At 36.9% G+C, this 20,611-nt stretch overlaps 1 protein-coding gene across 1 annotated transcript in view; it reads left to right on the forward strand.

The window, feature by feature from the left end:
- FASN1 (Fatty acid synthase 1) overlaps positions 1-20,611 on the forward strand; it is a 73,021-nt gene that overhangs the window by 15,885 nt on the left and 36,525 nt on the right. The window contains exons 2-7 of the mRNA XM_083137061.1: positions 9,320-9,582; positions 10,373-10,525; positions 14,054-14,227; positions 16,480-16,680; positions 17,998-18,236; positions 19,616-19,846. Of these exons, the coding sequence (XP_082993187.1) occupies positions 9,354-9,582; positions 10,373-10,525; positions 14,054-14,227; positions 16,480-16,680; positions 17,998-18,236; positions 19,616-19,846 (1,227 nt within the window). The 5' untranslated portion in view covers positions 9,320-9,353. The remainder of the gene's footprint in view (positions 1-9,319; positions 9,583-10,372; positions 10,526-14,053; positions 14,228-16,479; positions 16,681-17,997; positions 18,237-19,615; positions 19,847-20,611) is intronic.

Genomic DNA, 20,611 nt, shown 5'->3' on the forward strand with positions numbered 1-20,611 from the left:
CCCCTTTGGCAAGAATATGCTTTTTTATTTGAAATCTTCTGCATTAAGAAACTGTCATAAATTCATCTTTTTATTCTTAACATTCCAACATTTGGTTATCGTGAATAATAATTTTTGGATACGATAGAAGACTAGAAATTAGTGTTGCCCACGAGACGAGACTTTGGCCTGTCTCGTCTCGTGGAAATGCTGTCTCGTCTCGAAAATATTCGTTTGTCTTATGACACATGATCAATCTCGTCTCGTCTCGAATTTTTAAAAGCCTGTCCCGTCGGCAACACTACTAGAAATTCAAGTGATCATACGTATTGATACTTTAAAGCTAAATATGAAATAAAATAATGCCTTTGTATGTGTTTAGCCTCAGGTATAGATTAGAGTATAATTTTATAAAATGGAATTAGCAATTTTGCTTTAGACAAAGCTCGTTTCTCTTAATATAGGTTGAATAGGGGGAAACAAGTTATACTCGACTCTGGCACAAAACCCGTAAGGTAAAAAAAGTTGATGGAATGTTGTTTGGTGACATTCAGTAACTTTCATTGACTGCTCAAATCTGGATTTGTGCCCAATGCACTTCCTGAAATAACTTTTCCTTATACCCTTGAACGAACTTAAACTCGTGATAGCCTAACTGCCGTAACATATTCAACCATAGCTAGCTAACTAGATTAACCAGTCCTGTCTTGAATCTTATCGGAAATTAAACCAGATTGATGAACAAAATGGGTCTTTTGTACGTATTAGCAACAAGTACCTTTGCGTAAAGTGAAAATGTACATAAATTTCGCCTATTGCTCTTTAAATGTGATAAAATTGTAATCACAAAATATACCTGGCAACCACTGTTCCTATTTTCCGTATCAAAACATAAACAACATTTCAAGCATGTAAGTGTCGTTCTTTCAATTTTACACTTTTAAAACGCAATTGTTTAAAACAACCTTGGGATCTCTGAAGACGTACCACGTATCATCACGCTTCAACTGTGGTGTAATGGCAATAATGCACCAAGGATATCAAGGTGTAAAGAAGTAGTTGCTTTTCTTGGTAATTTCACTTTTATGATCCTTTGAAACTACTGTTTGAGATTGTGGTTGGCCTTTCATTTTGAGGATGAGTCAATAGTACATTTGGGGATGGTTTCGACGCGAGGAATAACTTCACAATCTCTTGTCTCGTCTCGAATGCGAGGTCTGTCTCTTAACTCTGTTTTATCTTGATTATAAACACCAGTTTTGGTCTTTTCTCGAAATCCATACTATACGTAACACGTGGGTTACAGCGTGTCATCAAACTTTCCCAGCAAACGTCCACCATTAAGGCAAACAATTCTTCTTTCTTTTTGTTTTTGTTTGAGGCATTTCGACGCTACAAACCCTGGTCAGGTCCTCCCCGATGGCGCAGTGGTAGCGTCATTGCATTGTAATCAAGGGATCCCGGGTTCGATTCGCGGTGGAGGAACAAGTGGTTCGGATCCCACTTTAAACTGTAGGTCCAGTCCCGATTAACCTTACTGTGCATAAAGTGGACTTTAAACACCAACTCAAAGCTACCAACAATGGAAAAACTGCAGGTCCACAATCACGGCTTGTGATAAAAATATATTTAGTGGTCCTGCAAGCAATAATATAAATTATAAGCAGGGTGGTATTTGGGGGGAGGGATGAGGAGAATTTTCCCTTCATACTGCTTCTTGCCCTCTGGTTGCATAATGCTTCGATAGAAAGTTACTGAAGGTTTCCCCTTCGCTGGAGAATTTTCAAGTGCCACGCTAACTTTTATACACTGTGACGCACTGTAAAAAAGGTATATTGGCTATAAAATACATTTTGAAATATTTCGTAAGTACGATTTTTAACCTTCATTTTAAAAGTTATTGAAAGACAAAAATGATAATCGGAATTCATTTTAAGGAGAGTTTGCATTTTATCACTTCGGTTTGCCCCGAATTCTTTTCAAAATTTTGATTCTCTCAAAATTTCGATAGGGGCTGCCTCATCTGCTCCCCGCTGCGTACGTCAGTGCATAGACATGTTCAACTTTCATACATGGTGGGTACAGAGGTCTGGAAAAAGGTATCCCTAAGTGTAACTTCTATTGACGCCAGTAGCGTATGCTGAGCCCGAGAGCTGGACTAGCTCAGTGCGACACCTGCTACGTTTTCAAGGCAGCCACATTGCCATCCCAACGGTAGCCAGGTTGCCAACTCCTAAGAATTCAGGTTGCCAACTTCGAATCGTCAATATTCTTCAGTATTTTACTCTCTAGGCTATAGGCTTCGCATATAGCCTGGCTAGCCTAGAATATACGCTCCTGATTGACACATCGACATTTCTCGATTTAACTCTGTAATAAACACCAAGATTCAGGTTTTTATCCTTGACTTGGTAAATTCATATAAATTTTGATTTAATAGCGCTGTGTCAGACATATTTTTTTCTTCGCCGTTCGTCTAAAGCCCGCTTTAGACGGAAGCATTTCCCTTAGCATTTTTCGTAACATTTATGCCATTTATAACACCATGAAGCCTTGTTTCCATGATTATGAAAAAATATAAATATGCTGACCAAGGCAGTAATTAATTTTATTAAAAACATAAACTAAACGTAACGTTTCAACCTTCTAGCAAGGTCTTCATCAGACTCTGTATCAAGTACAAAAGTAACGAGATACACAAGAAGGGCATTATATATACACAAACTTCACTCCCTCCAGACTATTAGAAAGTTGTTAGGAACTTTCTAGCACGTGGCTTTCACTTTCCAACTGTACTTTCACCTAAAAGGCTAAACATAATTACTTTCATATAGAATGTGAAGAGATATTCATATAGAATATCTCACGCTCTTTTTCCTTCATTTTTCTCCCTTCTCCTCTCCTCTTTCTCTCTTGTCCTCAGCTGCCTCTCGACATTTTTGCCAAAGAAATTCAAGATGAAGAAAGAGGGATTTTATTGGAACTTGAAATAGAAGAAGGCAAGTTAAGCTACCTTGATATATTGATGAAAATGAAGAGAGGAGAAGAAATTGAAACAGCTTGGCATCAGAAGAAGTGTGCAGCAGGGGTTTTCTGCCACAAAAGAAGTGATGTGAGTGAGGGGACAAAAAGAAATTTCATAAAGAATATGGAGGACAGAATAACGAAAATATGCACGAAGGAATGTGAAAAAGAAGGCAAAATAAATAGCCTATGGAAACAGCTGGAAAAGAATGGCTATGAGAAGCAGGATAGACTAGACAAACAGAAGAAGGAAGAAAAGAGGAAGGGGAGAATTGGAAGAGAAAGAAAAAGAGAGAAGGTTTGGAATAAGGAGTATGGGCAAGACCACGGAAAAGATATGCAAAGTGCTTAGGAAAGCGGGCATTAAAACTTACAGGAAGGGAGGAAGAAGCATCTTAGGAATAGCGAAGAATGCAAACAAGAAAAAGGAAAACAGAGAAGAGGAAGGGATTATCTACGAAGTAAAATGTAAAGAATGTCAGAGTGTGTACATAAGAGAAACAAAAAAGAGACTGAAAGATAGGTTGAAACAACATAGGGATGATGTACGACTTAAGAGAGAGAGAAATGCGATATTTAAACACACGAGAGAAACGGGACATGACATAGAGTGGGATGAGGCTAAGCAGATAGGAAGGGAGAAGAGAATGTTAGTGAGAAAATGGAAGGAAGCCAAGGAAATAGAGAAGAAAGGTGAAGAAGACACAATGAACTGGAATGGGGGACTGAAGTTAAACAAAGAATGGAAGAAAGTGTTAGAAAGAGTGGAAAGGACAAGAGAGAAAGAGGAGAGGAGAAGGGAGAAAAATGAAGGAAAAAGAGCGTGAGATATTCTATATGAATATCTCTTCACATTCTATATGAAAGTAATTATGTTTAGCCTTTTAGGTGAAAGTACAGTTGGAAAGTGAAAGCCACGTGCTAGAAAGTTCCTAACAACTTTCTAATAGTCTGGAGGGAGTGAAGTTTGTGTATATATAATGCCCTTCTTGTGTATCTCGTTACTTTTGTACTTGATACAGAGTCTGATGAAGACCTTGCTAGAAGGTTGAAACGTTACGTTTAGTTTATGTTTTTAATAAAATAAATTACTGCCTTGGTCAGCATATTTATATTTTTTCATTTATGCCATGACCAAAATCCTACCGTGTAAAGTTGGAAATCTTATGGCATTTCAGATGCCATGGCATATTTCATGGCATTTCTCAAGGATAGGCTCGGTCCGTAGCATTTTTCGTAGCGTAACCAATCAGAAGCGACCTCTAGGTCACGAGCGCAGTTGTAATGGCGGCCGCGTGAGATGTAAATAACGTATCACTTCAAATTTTTAAAACACGATAATTATTCAACCGAGAGGAATTACGCTTCGTATTAAATGGTTTTAGGTAGAGAAGCATAGCGCTGATTAAATATATACTTTACAACGTTTACTGTACACGTATGGAAGAATATTTCAGTTTTTTCAATTGTAAACGCTGTGCACTCGCCATATATGGTGTAACTCGACGTGCCTTTCATGCTGTATATGTTATGCATTGTAATCACAAAACCTAGCCGAAATGTTACATCAAATGCTTCCGTGTAAAGTACTATCTGCTATAAGATTTTTGGAAGCATTTACGTAGCATTTATGCTAGCAAAAATATTAAAGGAAATGCTTTCGTCTAAAGCTGGCCTAATGGAATGTTGCCTCATGTCACCATCGCAAAATCTATATATTTCCTGTTCGTTATCTTTATTTCCTGCCTGTTGAGACCAAACTGATATGGTACATATTCAACCCTTTCCTCTCTTCCTGGCAAACAAAATGCATACCTCCCTGTAACTATAAGTTTCGTAACGATACGTTGCACGAAAGGAAGATTTCGTACATTGTATGTCTAGTCTGCTTTTCACCCGATGTAGCCTACCATGACGATTCTGTTGATATCCGTTTGTAAATTCAACACGCAGAAGCCCCATACGTGTCCATTAAGCACTTTTCCATTGGCTGTAGGGGAAGGAAGGGTAAAGTGGCCACTCTGAGGTTTGTAATATAATAAGCCTTGTTTCCATATTAAATATCACTAATTCTTATCATACCTTTTTAATCAGCAAAGTTGTAGAAACATAGACAGTAGTAAGTATAATAACTTTACTTCATTTCTATTTTTTATTTTTAATTCTTGTTGTTTAGAAATGTACACGTTACTTTTTTTAAAAATAAAGTACGAAGTGGCCACTTTGCCCGTCTAGGTTGGGTAAAGTGGCCAGCCCTTCCCATTTTACCTGCATACGTAAATGAACAAATCACATTGATTCAGGGTGTGTATTTAATCAACACAAGCTGAAGTAATACACATTAAGAATAAGTATTATGTTTTTAAGTATTATCTTAAGTATGAAATCTTTACAAGATAAAGTAAATAGTAATTCGTAATCAATAGCCTATCAATAAAGGATTAGACGTAGGCCTATTTGCAAAATTCGCACTCAAACTCATCATCTTCTTCGTCACAACCGGCGCACTCTTCATTTGCCCAATTCTTATATTTTAAACATCTAATCCATCCTTCATAATCTTTCGAGTCTGTCTGTTTCGTGGCCACTTTGCCCGGAATGACGCCATTACAAAAACTGTGGTCTGACGTCTAACCTACATGACTTAGCGTTTTCAAACACACATAATTTAAAAGGTTATTTCACGCTGATCAAGCAGCACAAGAGCATATAATTATAACACTTACTATGATAGCTATAATCAACAATTTATACCACTTAGCTAAAATCAGACTTGCGAAAAAAAACAATAAAATGAGTTCACATCTAGAAAAGTGCAGCCTCCCGCTTCAAAGTCACGGACAGCATCCGTGGCGACTGTTTCGCCCGGCTCCCGCGTGGCGGAAGCGCTATACAGCGAAGAAAACTCACATGGCCACTTTGCCCGCACTGGCCACTTTACCCTTCCTTCCCCTAATTATTTTTCACTTGCCAGTTTACATTAAATTTTAATGATATCTGTCGAAATCGATTTGACAGATGCGCTGTATTTCTCAGTTTATAAACGCATTGCAATCCTATCCTTCTACTAGCTGGATGTGTATATCCTAATTTTTCATATTGGCTACTTAGTTGCTCCAAATTAATCTCTTCATAGTTGAATATAAACATCAAAACTTGGTAAAAGTAAACCTATCATACTTTATTCTCGCGTAAATAACCTTCAACAACACTAATAGTTGGAAAATGAGGAAATAGTGAATTTGTTTTGCAGATCAAATATAAGAACTTAGTTTATAGATAGGGTTTGGTTTTGCCAGCCACAACCACATTTACCGTAGAGTAAACATCACATCAAAAACGAGTAGGGTAAGGGCTTGTTTCTTCTTTTTAACTGGGGCATGTGCCCCCCTTTTTCATGCCTAGTCACCATTGATTTTCAATCCTACAATGCATTTACGTTATAAATATCAAGGAAACATTTTAAGCAACTAATAGAACTACAAGAATAATTTGCATTCAATAAATGCAAATGCGAATAATGTATTTCAAATAACTAGACTACGTATATCATGGAACTTCTTATTTCCAGGCGAGAGCGCGGGAAAATTCAAGGATAAACACGTTTCACTGGCTGTTCGATCCACCTGGAGTGACGTGTGGGGGAGACCCCACCGTAAGGGCCAATCACATGGCGACAATCTAATCTGGCGCAACTGAAGATGGGACAAACATAACGCAATTTATTATATCGAATTCGTATAAGCCAGGTTTGTTAAAGGTTCAGGAATTTTAAATAAATTCAATTCCGGTCCAGGAGAGAAAATCAGCAAGCGTAAATGTGTTCTGGACCGTAAAGAACCTTTTTATCTGTAAAGTATTTAAATTCGGTTCAGGAACATTTTTTCCAGATGAATTTTCATACGGTCCGGGAATATTTTTTTCGAACCAGTTTAAATTCGGTCCGGGAACCTTTATTCCACGTTCAATTTCAATACGATCCAGGAACCTTTTTTTCCTAATCAGTTTAAATAAGGTCCAAGTTCCGTATTGAAATGAAACAATACACAATTTGGATCGATTACGGACCTGGCGATAAACAATTATCCACTTATGAGCATGAAAGACTAATCCAGGTGCTGGGTGCCTCGAGAATCTTAAGGTACAAGGTAGAAATGGGCGAAGCGCAAACGCTGCAATGACGTTACCCCTCTCCATGTAGCCCCACTCTCCCGCGCGTGTTCATTCACTTGGTTCTAGCAACATTACCCGTCCCTGTTGTGATATCTGCTGGGAACACAGCAGCCTGACGTTACCACATCGACGGCTCCTTTTGGCTGCGGTTCCTGGATCGGATGTCGGAGCAACATGTGACGGGTTTGTTTGAACTCAATGTGACGCCACACTAATATAGTCCATTGCGTTATGTACAGTAGCTCTTCGACAATGGAGTTTTTGAACCTGGCCCACCTGTGCTACGCTTTCTACAACCGCAGCGTGACATTCCAATGTGAAACGTACTCGCGGACATTTTTAGAAGGCAACTTTTGATCGGTCAACCCTGGTTCAGGAATTGTAAATAAATTCAATCCCGGACTGGGAGAGAAAATCAGCAAACTTAAATGAGTTATAGACAGTGTAGAACCTTTTCATATTTAAAGGATTTCAATTGGGTCCAGGAACATTTTTTTTCCGGATCAATTTAAATTCGGTCCAGGAACCTTTATTCCGGATGAATTTAAATACGGTCCAGGGACCTTTTTTCCAGAATTTAAAGCTTCCTGAACCTTTAACAACCCTGGTATAAACACCACCAACGTGCATATGTTATGCCAAAAGGTACGGACATGGCTCGAGTGAGCTGCCAACTCAATCGGATCACGTTGCGTCAGACAGGCGACGTAAATCTGAAATCTGACACCAATGTTGCTGAGATGGCGGATTTTATTTCCTAATCTCGCACTTGGGTCATTCCGCTTTGTGTGCATGTTCTTGGCGCCACAATAATAATGCATTTTGTCGCATACTGTTTACTTTCAAATCACCATTTGTAGCATATCAATGGTCTCCGGTATATATTGTGGCGTGCAAAGTAGTCTTGCCAAAATTAGTGCTTTATTGAAATATAAAATAAGGAATGAACATTTGTAGAAATTATATTTGTTGCGTTAAAATTTTCATAAATTAAATCAAAAACATGAGTTCTAACATTTTTGTTTTAAACAGCCACATGGAAAAGTTAGTAGTGGCCGATGTCGACATAACTTTGAATTTGGTGTAAACAGGAGCGGAAAAAACGTTTCCTCATTTCATATTACGTGCAGTATTACACAATGCAAATTTGAAATAAATCTTACGCCAATTATGAAACAATCCTTATCACTTAACTGACCTTCTAGAAATCTACTTGAACTTGCCCAGACACCGATCAGAACAGACTTGTACTATTTAAAAACTAAGGATAAGTACAGAGTCAGCTTACACTTTGCACTATGTATCATGTAATTCCTGAACAAGTTGAATTATTTTCGATAAAGGCAAATCGAATGATCCTATGGGTGTTGAACTTTCCGTATCTAGGTCGCAGAGCGCCTCTAGAAATTGATTTTCAGTTCATAAATTCACTCAACTTTGTGAATGCTGAGGTTAGACATGAATCAGCCTTATTATTTTAAACCGAAAAGTTGAAAATGGTTTAACTTACCTTTTGGTGTTGAGTGCTGAGTTTAATTTAAGTTTTGTATCAGGTCGTTCTAGGTGTGTCATTCATATGTGTGGATTTGAATGCTAGTTCTTTCTCTTTCTTCGGTTTGGCCGAACCTTGAAAGAGAGAAAAGTGTTTTAAAATTGTTATGGGAAAATATCTAAAATATCAATTTGAAATATACATATGTATCACTAAGAATATAAAATGTGTATACTGTATTCATAAAATACTATTTGTGAACTGAACATTAATGCACTTGGATAATTTTTTCAGTTGCATTTTTTTAATCATTCCAAAATTGTGCCCCTTACAATGGTATGTGTATTGGTTTTCTTGCAAACACGTGTAAAGGAGATTTCACATTCACACCAAAACAACAAGCGACATGTCATTTGAGGAATCCATCAGTCGAATGCAGACTTGTGCAGCCTGTCATGCTGCTACATTGTGATTGGTTAGTTCCCAAATAACAAAACTAAATATAAATAATTCATCTTGACACAATTGCTTTTATTCTGCCACTTGGGAGGTACATTATACTGTAGTTTCTGTAGTTAATATAATTTACTTTCTGACAATTGAGTCTGAAAAGATGTGTGTTAAGTTTCCCCTTTTTAATTTTATTTGCAGGTTAAACAAGTGAGAGACACGCAGAACAAAGAAAATGCCAGCCAGATTTCCAGACATCGAGGTGCAACCTCCATCCTCGCTGTCACACCCTACGGAAGCCATCACTGAAATGAACAATCTACCACAGTGGAACAAGGACGATGAAATTGTTATCAGTGGTATCTCAGCTCGGCTTCCCGAAAGCAGCAATATGGAGGAATTCAGGGAACAGTTGTTTGCTGGTGTTGATCTAGTCACAGATGATGAGAGGCGATGGCCTTCAGGTAATGTTGAGTTCTTTTGTTTTTAATATTTGGAATAATTTTGAAATTCCATTATATTCACCTTTGAAGTAAAGTTAAAAAAAAAGAAAGAAGAAAAAAACGAGAATGAAGTTTTTCCTCTTGCTTTTTAAAGTTTGAGTAAATAGATTAAATCCGATATTTGATTAAATAGATGAAATTCATCTGAAGATTGAGTAAATAGATGAAAATTCATCTGAAGATTATGAGTAAATATATGAAAATTCATCTGAAGATTATGAGTAAATATATGAAAATTCATCTGAAGATTGAGTAAATAGATGAAAATTCATCTGAAGATTGAGTAAATAGATGAAAATTCATCTGAAGATTGAGTAAATAGATGAAAATTCATCTGAAGATTGAGTAAATAGATGAAAATTCATCTGAAGATTGAGTAAATAGATGAAAATTCATCTGAAGATTGAGTAAATAGATGAAAATTCATCTGAAGATTATGAGTAAATAGATGAAAATTCATCTGAAGATTATGAGTAAATAGATTAAAATTCATCTGAAGATTGAGTAAATAGATAAAAATTCATCTGAAGATTGAGTAAATAGATAAAAATTCATCTGAAGATTGAGTAAATAGATAAAATCCACCTGAGGATTATGAGTATATAGATAAAAAAATGAAGATTATGAGTATGTAGATAAAAAAAATGAAGATTATGAGTAAATAGATAGAATTTGAGTAGGTAGCTAATATCAATCTAATAGTTGAGTAAATAGAGAAATTCATGTAAAGATTTTTTTTAAATTTTCACAGGCTTGTATGGTTTACCAACAAGAACAGGGAAACTCAAGGATTTGACGAAGTTTGATGCCACTTTCTTCGGCGTACATGCTAAGCAAGCACACGTAATGGATCCACAACTTAGAATGTTACTCGAACTCACCCATGAATCAATAGTGGATGCAGGTAAGTTTCTATGAGAGATCCTATTTGCAATTGACACAGATATATTTTTTAAAACTATCTTTTCGTCCATCATTATACATTCTAGTGCATTATGCTGATAGCTGTGGTTTGGGATGTCTTCTTGAAATTGGTTTGATAGCTGATTTTCTCACTGTTCCCCCCCCCCCCTCTCTCTCTCTCTCTCTCTCTCTCTCTCTCTCTCTCTCTCTCTCTCTCTCTCTCTCTCTCTCTCTCGCGCGCGCAAAAGTTCATACAAAACCTGATTACAACCAGTGGCGTGCGGTGACATTTAGACTAGGGTACGCAAGAGAAATACGTAAGTGAAATCCTTAGTGGATAATTTACCAAACTTTGAAATAGTGGCTGTATCAAATGCATTCATATGCACACAAAAAGAAAAAAAAGATTTCTACCGCATTTTTTGGTATGTTGAAGGAAGTAGAATTTAAGCTTCCTTTATGCACACTAAAGATGATTGAAGTTAGTTGAATTGAAATGGGATCTAATTCAGATTTTTTTAATATAAAAATATAACCTTGAAACGCTACCGGAGAGATTCAGATGTAATACGATAAAACATTTGTATGATATTTTATATACTTGCTTCGCAAATATATTCTCAAAAAACGTGCAGCCCAACAATTCAACCTTGATTAGTTTCTTCATGCAGCGCGATGCACATTGAACGGGAACGAAAGGACAGACAAATGTTTAAATAAGTAATATCTTAATTAAGGGTTGAGGAAGAAATACACACATAAGTAAGTTTTTTCCTGAAAATGCCTAACATACTGCTTACCATCCTTCGTAACTCCTGCCTGAGACAAGTCCTCCAATTCAGGAACAGGCCTCCCATTTCGGATTATTTCCACTTTATTTTCATAACTATATGACGAAAAACCCCTCTCCAGAACGTCATCAACAACTCCCGATTCCATATTATTTCTATTTCACCTCTTCACCGCACTGACAAAACAATAATAAGAACGAAACACTGCAAATTTCACACGCAAGACGGAAGAAACAAAAAACGTCAACCTCTCGCGGTAACAAGTGTCTCCTTCCTCGAAATAGCCAGTCACATTTGTAGATGAATGGATCAGGGTTGTCAGTCGACGAGATATTTTGTAGAATGAAGAAATTAAGGAGACTCGTAGAAAATGCATCAGAATAGAATGGTATTAATCCCAACACACTTCAAAAGCTCAAATAAACGTTGGGCAGGGTTAGAAGTCCTGAGGGGGAAGGGAGGGATTTCCCCCATCAATAATCTTGGCCTCAAAAATCCCCACACCAAAATTTCCCGGGCGGGAGAGTTTTTGTTATAACAATGAAAGATGAAGGATAATATTGAAAACATACACTACCTCTTCAAGAGATCTTTAACAGATCTACACCAATAGCAAAATATGTACAATAGAAGTAAAACAGGAATGCAAGACAAATATAAATATGATGTTAATTGAAAAACTATTGCATAATAAAACGATTCCAACTATTTTTGTAATTTATTGACATCTTTAACCCGTTAGTAAATGAATTAGTTTGCTACTTTATAAATATCTCATGTATATAAAAGTAACAAATTGATTTCTTTGTATGTATTTATTAATAATGCATTTTTAAATATTTAGAAATTCATTATTTTTTTATATTGAATGACATTATAAATATGTATATCATAATTATATTATGTGTATATGTAATATATGCGCGCGTGTGTAGATTGAGATATCCCCCCCACCACCAATATGATTTTGCACCCTTATGTTGGGCAGAATGTAACGTCCATTTACATAACTTTGTAACGTAAGGGAGCGGGGGTACATTCGAATCCCATAGTAAGCAATGTGTTTATGTTTTTTTCTTTCGTTCATTTATATCGTCAGGTCAACAGTCAACACCCATCCTTATCATAAGTTGAAATGCAAAGTGACACGAATACAATTTTGATCTCTAGAATGAGAAAGACAGATACTGAGAATGGTGTGAAACATGCAAATTGTCCATATAATTTCCCTCTGACACATTGACATGACAAAGCCGAAAAAGGTTTCAGGTAAAACGCAATGCTCAGTCGATCACTCCATTTCCCTCACCTCCCGATAAACATTTTCTTGCCTTCCGCTCCGATTTCTATGTCAGTAATCAATTTTTATAACGCATTTTTATTGCAACCAAAGCACAGGGATTAATTTATCTAAGCGTGTCTGTTCAATGTTAGTAAACTAAACATTGGAGAAAAAATATATGTTGACTACTACCAACACTGCAGACGCTGCCAAAATCTTAGGTACCCTGGCTTCTTAGAACCATGTGCTTTGAACAGGAAAATGCACCGTGGGATGAGCGCGGGAAGACCCAAACATATGGTGGGGGTTGATCGGAGCCAATGGGGATTGCCCTCCGAATTTCTAGGGTACCCAACAGAGGCAGCAGCTTTTGCTCGTGGAAATCGGCAGAAGCCACGGTGGATGGGGTGGGTGCGGGCAACACCGAAGGCACAATCGGGATCATTCGGGCAGACGTTCGGGACTGCCTGGAGGGCCAGGCTACTCGCGCAAGGCAGCAGCGTTCTCGGACGGAAGATAGAATTTCTGGCAGTGGAAGGGGTTTCGGAGAGACGATAGTTGAATTTTCATGCTCCGAGAAGGTGTGGAAAATTATTATTTTTTCTTACGTTGTTGTGGGTACGCAGTGCGTACCTTGAGTACCCAGAATGCACGCCGCTGATTACAACCATGTTCAAATTCTGTATATAAAATGAACTTTCAGTGCTATGGTAAATATAATATGTGATCTCAAATTTTGCTTTGAGCTTCCTAAATAGACACCCTTATTGCGTTCAAGATTTTTATCATTACTGTGCCAGTCAACAAGGCATTTTATAAATTATCTCTGTATATTCATGCATGTAGTATTTTTATGAAATTGATTATTTTTGTTCGAAGATGTTGATCTTGCACTGCACATTTTGCCATAGAATTAATCATGTTTCATAATTTTGCATAACATTCAGGATATTCAGACTCCAGAGAGAATCAAAATTTTGTGCTTTATGTGCTCATTTTGAACTTCTCACTAAATTTTGCATCATTTTTAAAAAAAATATAGCAAGATATACTTCCCACAGTTTGGTAATCCGTAAAATTAACATTACCATATTTGGTAATTCGTAAAATGAATATTATTGTACGTGATCTTGCATTTAGAGTTTCCCCCAATAATGAAAATTGCATTATTTAGCTTATAAAGTTTCAATTAAATACTGTTCTTCATTTGAATTGAACCCATTTTTTTAATTTAAGAGTAACACTGTTATTTTTGAACACACACATAAACAATGCTTTGTTGCTGATGTGTTTGATTTGAAGAACAAATGAATGAAATAAACACAAGTATATGAATTTATCATTGAGCCTTAAAACAAAACACGATTTTCACAGTAAGCTTTGAGGAATGGCATGTTAAAATGTTTTTCTTATATCTACAGAGCTAACAGATTCTGTGCGTTTTCTTTCCGTACAGGCGTGAACCCAGCATCAGTGCGAGGATCTCGAACGGGGGTATTTATTGGAGTGTCTGCTAGCGAATCTGATGATTATTTCACTGGAGATCCTGACAGAGTGAATGGCTATGGTCTAACAGGGTGCTGCAGAGCTATGTTCCCCAACCGCATATCATACACATTTGATTTCAGTGGTAAGAAAACACTTATATTTTAATTTTCATTTGACTCTTGTACATTTTCTTTTTATAATATTTTGCATTTTATTTTCATAGTTTACTTTTTAATTACTTAAAGTTGCTTTTGTATCTCCTTGTGTTTCTTATTACAATAAGGATGAACTCATTAGATGAAGGAATATGTGCATTAACTGACTAGGAGTCAAACCTGGAATATCTAAAGCCAAGATCCTGGGTTGAGCACTTGGCACAACACATGGCTAATATTAAGATGTAGAGGTGTATGTCATAATTGCAATAGTACAATAATGAAGGTCATTTATTTAAGTACAAACTGCTGAACTTTGGAAAGTTCTAGTAACATGTCTCTCTAGTATTTCTGAACAAGATATACGAGGTGTGGCTAGAAAAAAAACAGATTGATGTTGCTGTTGACAAACGGCAAGCGCGTCAAGGTCAAGTGGTGAATGAGTGTATAACATGATATCCTGCCTATCGACTGTGTGATTTCCCAGGGTGCGCAGCGACCAGTTCCGCTGTAGCTTGTGAGCGAAGTGAACCGTACATCTGTAAACTGTCGGAAAAATGTTAAGTGTGAAAGTGGAACAACATATTAATTTGAAGTCTCTTATGACACTTGGAAAATCCACCACAGAAACTTATGGTTTGTTGAAGGAAGTATACGGAGATGAGTGTTTATCATGCACACAAGTGTTTGAGTAGTTTCAAAGGTTTAAAGAGGGATGAGAAGTGATCATGGACGACTTGCGTCCTGGACGGCCTTGCACATCAAAAACTGCGTCAAACATTGCAAATGTCGGTGAATTGATTCAAAAAGATCATCGCTTGAGTATTCGAGCTATTGCAAAACAACCAACATTATTACATTATGGTGCTGACTACTCTTTTTGAGTGACTAAGAAGTCTTCTACCTGATTTGTGGAAAAGCAAGTAATGGATTCTTCATCAGGACAATGCTCCTGTCCACACTGCATTGTCAGTCAAGGCTTTTTTGGCCAAGCATGGAATCCCAGTGTTAGAACATCCACCCTATTCACCGGATCTCGCTCCATGCGACTTTTTTTTTATTCCCAAAGGTCAAATCAGCACTGAAAGGAACCAGATTTAGGACCGTAGAATCTGTGAAAACAAAAGTGACGGAGGTCATGAACATGGTTTCAGAAAATGATTTCCAGCAATGGAAGATTCGTATGGAGCGGTGTATCGATAGTGCAGGGGAGTACTTTGAAGAGGATAATGCTCGTATTGTACAAAATAACCAATAAAAGATTTTATAGCAACAGTCCGGTTTCTTTCTAGCCACACCTCGTATGTCTAGTGAAATATTTACATAACTCTACAAAAACGTATGTGGAGTGTTGGAAACATCAAGGAAGTAAATTCATAGTTACTAAATTTGCATTTTTTAGTTGTAGTCATTAATTTTATTATTGCTTTGTCTCTTCTAACAATGCAAAACTTTCCCTCTCATCCTAAAGCTTAGGTTATTCACACTAATTGTGGGTATAATGTGTGTTACACCAATATACTACAAAGAAGTAGGAAAATATTAAAAACCAGAGTTTGTCAGTGGTGAAAGAAATATATTTTGGGGCTCACTGACATCGTATTCTTGATGCTACTGAGTTGTAATAAGTACTATTCCATGTTTGATTCTTATTAGTAGCGACTAGTGAATAATTTATATATAAGACTGAGTCGATATCGCTTTGGGTAATAGTTAAAATTTTATTCACTCCAATTATAAACATCAATTTACCACAGTTTTGTATTCAAGAATTGCATAAGAATAGTAATATACTTGCTATGAATAAGAAATAGTTTTCCACACAAATTGGTGCAATATAAATGGAAACTTAGATTTTTGCATAACTTCCAGGATGATTAGACTGTAAAAGTGTTACGCGGCATTTTTATGGACCCTGCAAAAGCACAAAGATACTGGAAAAGTATTGTTCTTATCGGTAAATAAAATCCAATCCATATGTAGCATTCGGTATAAGCTGAGCCCTACATCTGTATATCTTGTCTGAGCTTCTTGTGTGCAATACAAATATACTTAAAGGTAAACATCGGTAAACATTTTGACACATATTTTGGACATTTGTCCAAGAACTTAATACAAAAAATTCACATTTGGATACTAATTTTGGGGGAATATTTGGGAGATGTCTAATGAGAGTATTCTGAATTCTAATTAGTGATCTTTGCCGAGCTGCTCTTAAAAAAATTGCATTACTTTTCAGGTCCAAGTTATGCAATCGACACAGCATGTTCCTCCAGTATGTTTGCGTTGCAGCAGGCAGTGGCTGCAATGAGATCTGGGCAGTGTGATGCTGCCATCGTTGGAGGAGTGAACTTGCTGCTGAAACCTACATGTTCCTTACAGTTTCACAGGCTTGGTATGCTAAGCCATGAAGGAAAATGCAAAGCGTTCGATGCATCAGGTGAGAGTTTACACCAAAATCATGTTCTATGTGATTTTGGGAAGGCAAGGAAGAAGTTGGGGGTTTTTACTTTCAATTTTTGGCATCACCAGCCCCAGGTTTGTTCAAGATGTTTGTGAATGAATTATAATTTTTTGTTCTTATGCGTTGGTTGCAATTTGAATCTCTCATTGACAAGATTTATTTATCTCCTAAACATTTTTTCTTAAAAATAACCTTTTATTATTGAGGGAACATAGCTCGATTGATTAGCACACTGGGGCTATTTGACCCATCACTTGATTAGTCCCTTAATAGAACCTACTAATTTGTCAGGAATATAATAATATGAAATAGAAATGTTTTGACCATAATGAATTTTGTCGATATGAACTTAATCAAGAACGGTCTAAACCAGGGGTTCCCAAACTTTTTAGTTTCACGGTGCCCTTTGTGTTTCTCAAGATGTTTTCCACGGTGCCCAAGTCACAAAGTAGGCCTATCTAACATTTGCAATGCTCTTAGTGTGGTAAGGTTGCTTGCCTTACGTTATATATATATAACACTTCAAATTTAGAAACATTTTGTGTGTTAAAAGCACTAAATAAGCACATTTGGAACAATCATATTCATAACAATCATATTCATAACAATCTTATTCAATCATATTCATATTCATAACAATCTTATTCAATCATATTCATATTCATAACAATCTTATTCAATCATATTCATATTCATAACAATCTTATTCAATCATACTCATATTCATAACAATCGTATTCAGTCATATTCATAACAATCGTATTCAATCATATTCATAACAATCGTATTCAATCATATTCATAACAATCACTGTCATTTCAGTGAAAATATTGGAACATTTTGCGGTGCCCCTGTAATCCAGCCACAGCACCCCTGGGTGCCATGGTGCACACTTTGGGAACCACTGGTCTAAACCATATCTAAAATGTTGTTGGTTTGGTTTCTTTTACTTTCCAATTCTGCCACTTTTGGCTAATCACAAAGATGAAGATGAGTGACGATATGATGAAGAGAGACTCACAAAGAATGCCCATGCCCAGGCTGGGATTTGAACCCGTGACCCCTGGCATCGTAGCATGCTGTGCTAACCACTCCACCATGGAGGTCGGCTCACATCAAAATGTAAAACTAGTATGGTATTGGTAGGAGTTGAGGCTGTGGGCAATAAAGGCACACCACAACACACAACCCTACAGAGGATTATGCTGGGTATAGATCCAGGTGCCAGAGCATTATTTGTTTGCTTCGTAATGTATGTATCTAAGCAATACTGATGTGTTCAATTTCTTCCAGGTAATGGCTATGTAAGGAGTGAAGCAGCCTCGGTTGTGTATTTACAGAAATCTAGTCAGGCAAAGAGAGTTTACGCCACAGTTGTCCATGCTAAAACTAACACTGACGGGAACAAAGTGCAGGGAATCACTTTCCCCTCTGGAGAGATGCAGAAGAAGCTGATAAAGGAGGTGTACGATGAGGCTGGGATCAACCCTGCTGATGTTTTGTATGTGGAAGCTCACGGCACTGGAACCAAGGTACGCTATGGCCATTTTTATTGAGGAAAATGACACTGACAACAGTGGTGTTACCTTCTGTGTTTGTTACTTGTCTTTACATTTCAAAGAGCCTGCATTTAAAAGTGTAAACTGCATCGCAGGTGGAAATTTTTCAGTTAATACCCCTTCATAGATAGCTCTAGGGGCTCCTGTGTAGCCAAATGGTTAATACGCTCTTCTTTGGTGCAAGTGGTCCTGGGGTTGATCCTCATTAGGTGTCCCCAAAATTTCGACATTGGCACAGTGTCATCAGTACAATTGGGAAGGTACTTGAAGAGAAGTAGTGGGCTTCAGTCTTGAAAGCCAAAACACAGCAGTGATGAGACTCGATGTGCTAACCATGCATCGCCCAATAAAAAAGCTGCTCTGGCAGGCCATGGCCCTTAGAGGGCTTTTGCGTCATGGAGTTTAGTGTTTTTAGATAGCTCTAGGGCTCATGTAGCCTCTTGCCAGTGGCTGAAGGGTACAGATGAGATCGAGAATGTGTGGAGGTACCATGTGTGCCTTTGTAGCATGGTACAATGCACAGGGAGAGTTTACTGTCCTGTATAGTAATTTTTTAAAATTGAATTTACATTAATGTAAATAGGATTTGTACTATTACTGGACTAGCCTCCATTTTATGCTATAACAGATAAAGGTAAAACCAACACACATGCAGGGTGGTATTTGTAACTGGATGAGGGAGAATACCCCTCCATTTTGAATACCTCATCATCCTGTGTGGTTGCAAATTATTAGTTCTTGGGGAGGATGATATACAGAGTATACAAAACGTTTAATTTGATGTGTTACAGAAGTTCCGTATCAATAATTAGTCTTTTATTACGTGCACGTGTGTGTGATATGTAAACATGGGCGTCCGGAAGGGGGAGGGCAAGTAAAAAAAATGGATTTCACACATAAAATTTCATTTTAGCCACAATAATATGTGTTAATTATTGCATGAATACCATAAATTCAAATTTAAGCAATGTTTTTTTAGGGAACAACACTCTTTTGTGGGAAAATGTGACTTGTTTGCCCCCCCCCCCCCCCCCCCGGAAAAGAATACCTTCCTTGCCCCTCCCTGGAAAAAATCCTGCAGACGTCCATGTATGTACATAAACAAACCCAGGTTATGGACCATGTAAGCTAGAAAATTTCAAGTTTTTAAAAGCTGTCTTTATTCTCAAGGAGCTTCGCGTTCTTGAAGGTGAAATTAACTATTGAAAGTTTGTAACTTATTGGTTGATAACTTACGAGAACAGAAGCTTCAAAGTATTTATCTGTAACAGGTGTTTGTGGGAATAACTGAACTTATATAATCATTGCTAGTGTTTTGATTTCCTATTAATAATTTTGCTCTTGTCATGTAGGTTGGAGATCCGCAAGAAGTAAATTCAATTGCAGAGGTGTTCTGCAAGAACCGAAACACTCCTCTCCTGATCGGGTCCGTGAAGTCCAACATGGGACACTCCGAACCTGCATCTGGTCTCTGCTCGATTGCTAAGATTGTCATCGCAATGGAAGCTGGTATCATACCCCAGAACCTCCACTTCAAGTCACCAAATACCGATATACCAGCATTGTTGGATGGAAGACTCAAGGTATTGGCCCGAAAATTACATTTTTTTAAAAAAATTTACTATAAAGGCATTGAGTTGATTTTTCAAAGTTCCAATTGCCATGTACTCATTGTCATTTCATTACTAGTTAGAACAATTAAACATATCAGAAATTAATAATAATTATTTGTTTATGGGCAAAACATACTTACCAGCACATATTCCTGCTGATATAAGGCCATTGCAGCTTCAAAATTTGAAAATTTGGTAGTTTTTGCAGAAAACCTTTTTTGTAGTGCCTGAAAGAAAAAGAAATATTTTGTACACGTAATTTCAGTAATCAGCAGCAGCAAACACTTCATGTGAAAAGTACGAAACAAAAATTTATGTAGAGGTTTAATAAAACTCGCTTGGAATGGCTTACATTATTTTTAATTAAAGAAATTGGCATTAGATAAAAGTTTAATATAATTATTCTGAGAGGGTTATTTCGCTGAAGAAAAGCAGTTTTTCCACCTAGCACAATCTATCTCTACCACTTGGATCTAATAGAATATTGATAACATTAAGAATGGGCAGATAAGAAAGTATTGCTGACTAATATAAAATTAACTGATACAGATATTCTAGCGATTCATTATAAAATTGCAAATGTTCCGTGAAGAATCTGATTCGTTAATTCACCTCCATTCATTACATATATGAGATCTAATAATCACAATATTAAGAGATTTAGATGTAATTATTTTGATCGGAATCAATTTCTGACACAATTTTGGTGCATGCATGTATGTATATATAAATATT

This window comes from Lepisma saccharinum, chromosome 15 (genome assembly GCF_977018435.1).
Source record: "Lepisma saccharinum chromosome 15, izLepSacc3.1, whole genome shotgun sequence".
Classification (NCBI taxonomy): Eukaryota; Metazoa; Arthropoda; class Insecta; order Zygentoma; family Lepismatidae; genus Lepisma; species Lepisma saccharinum.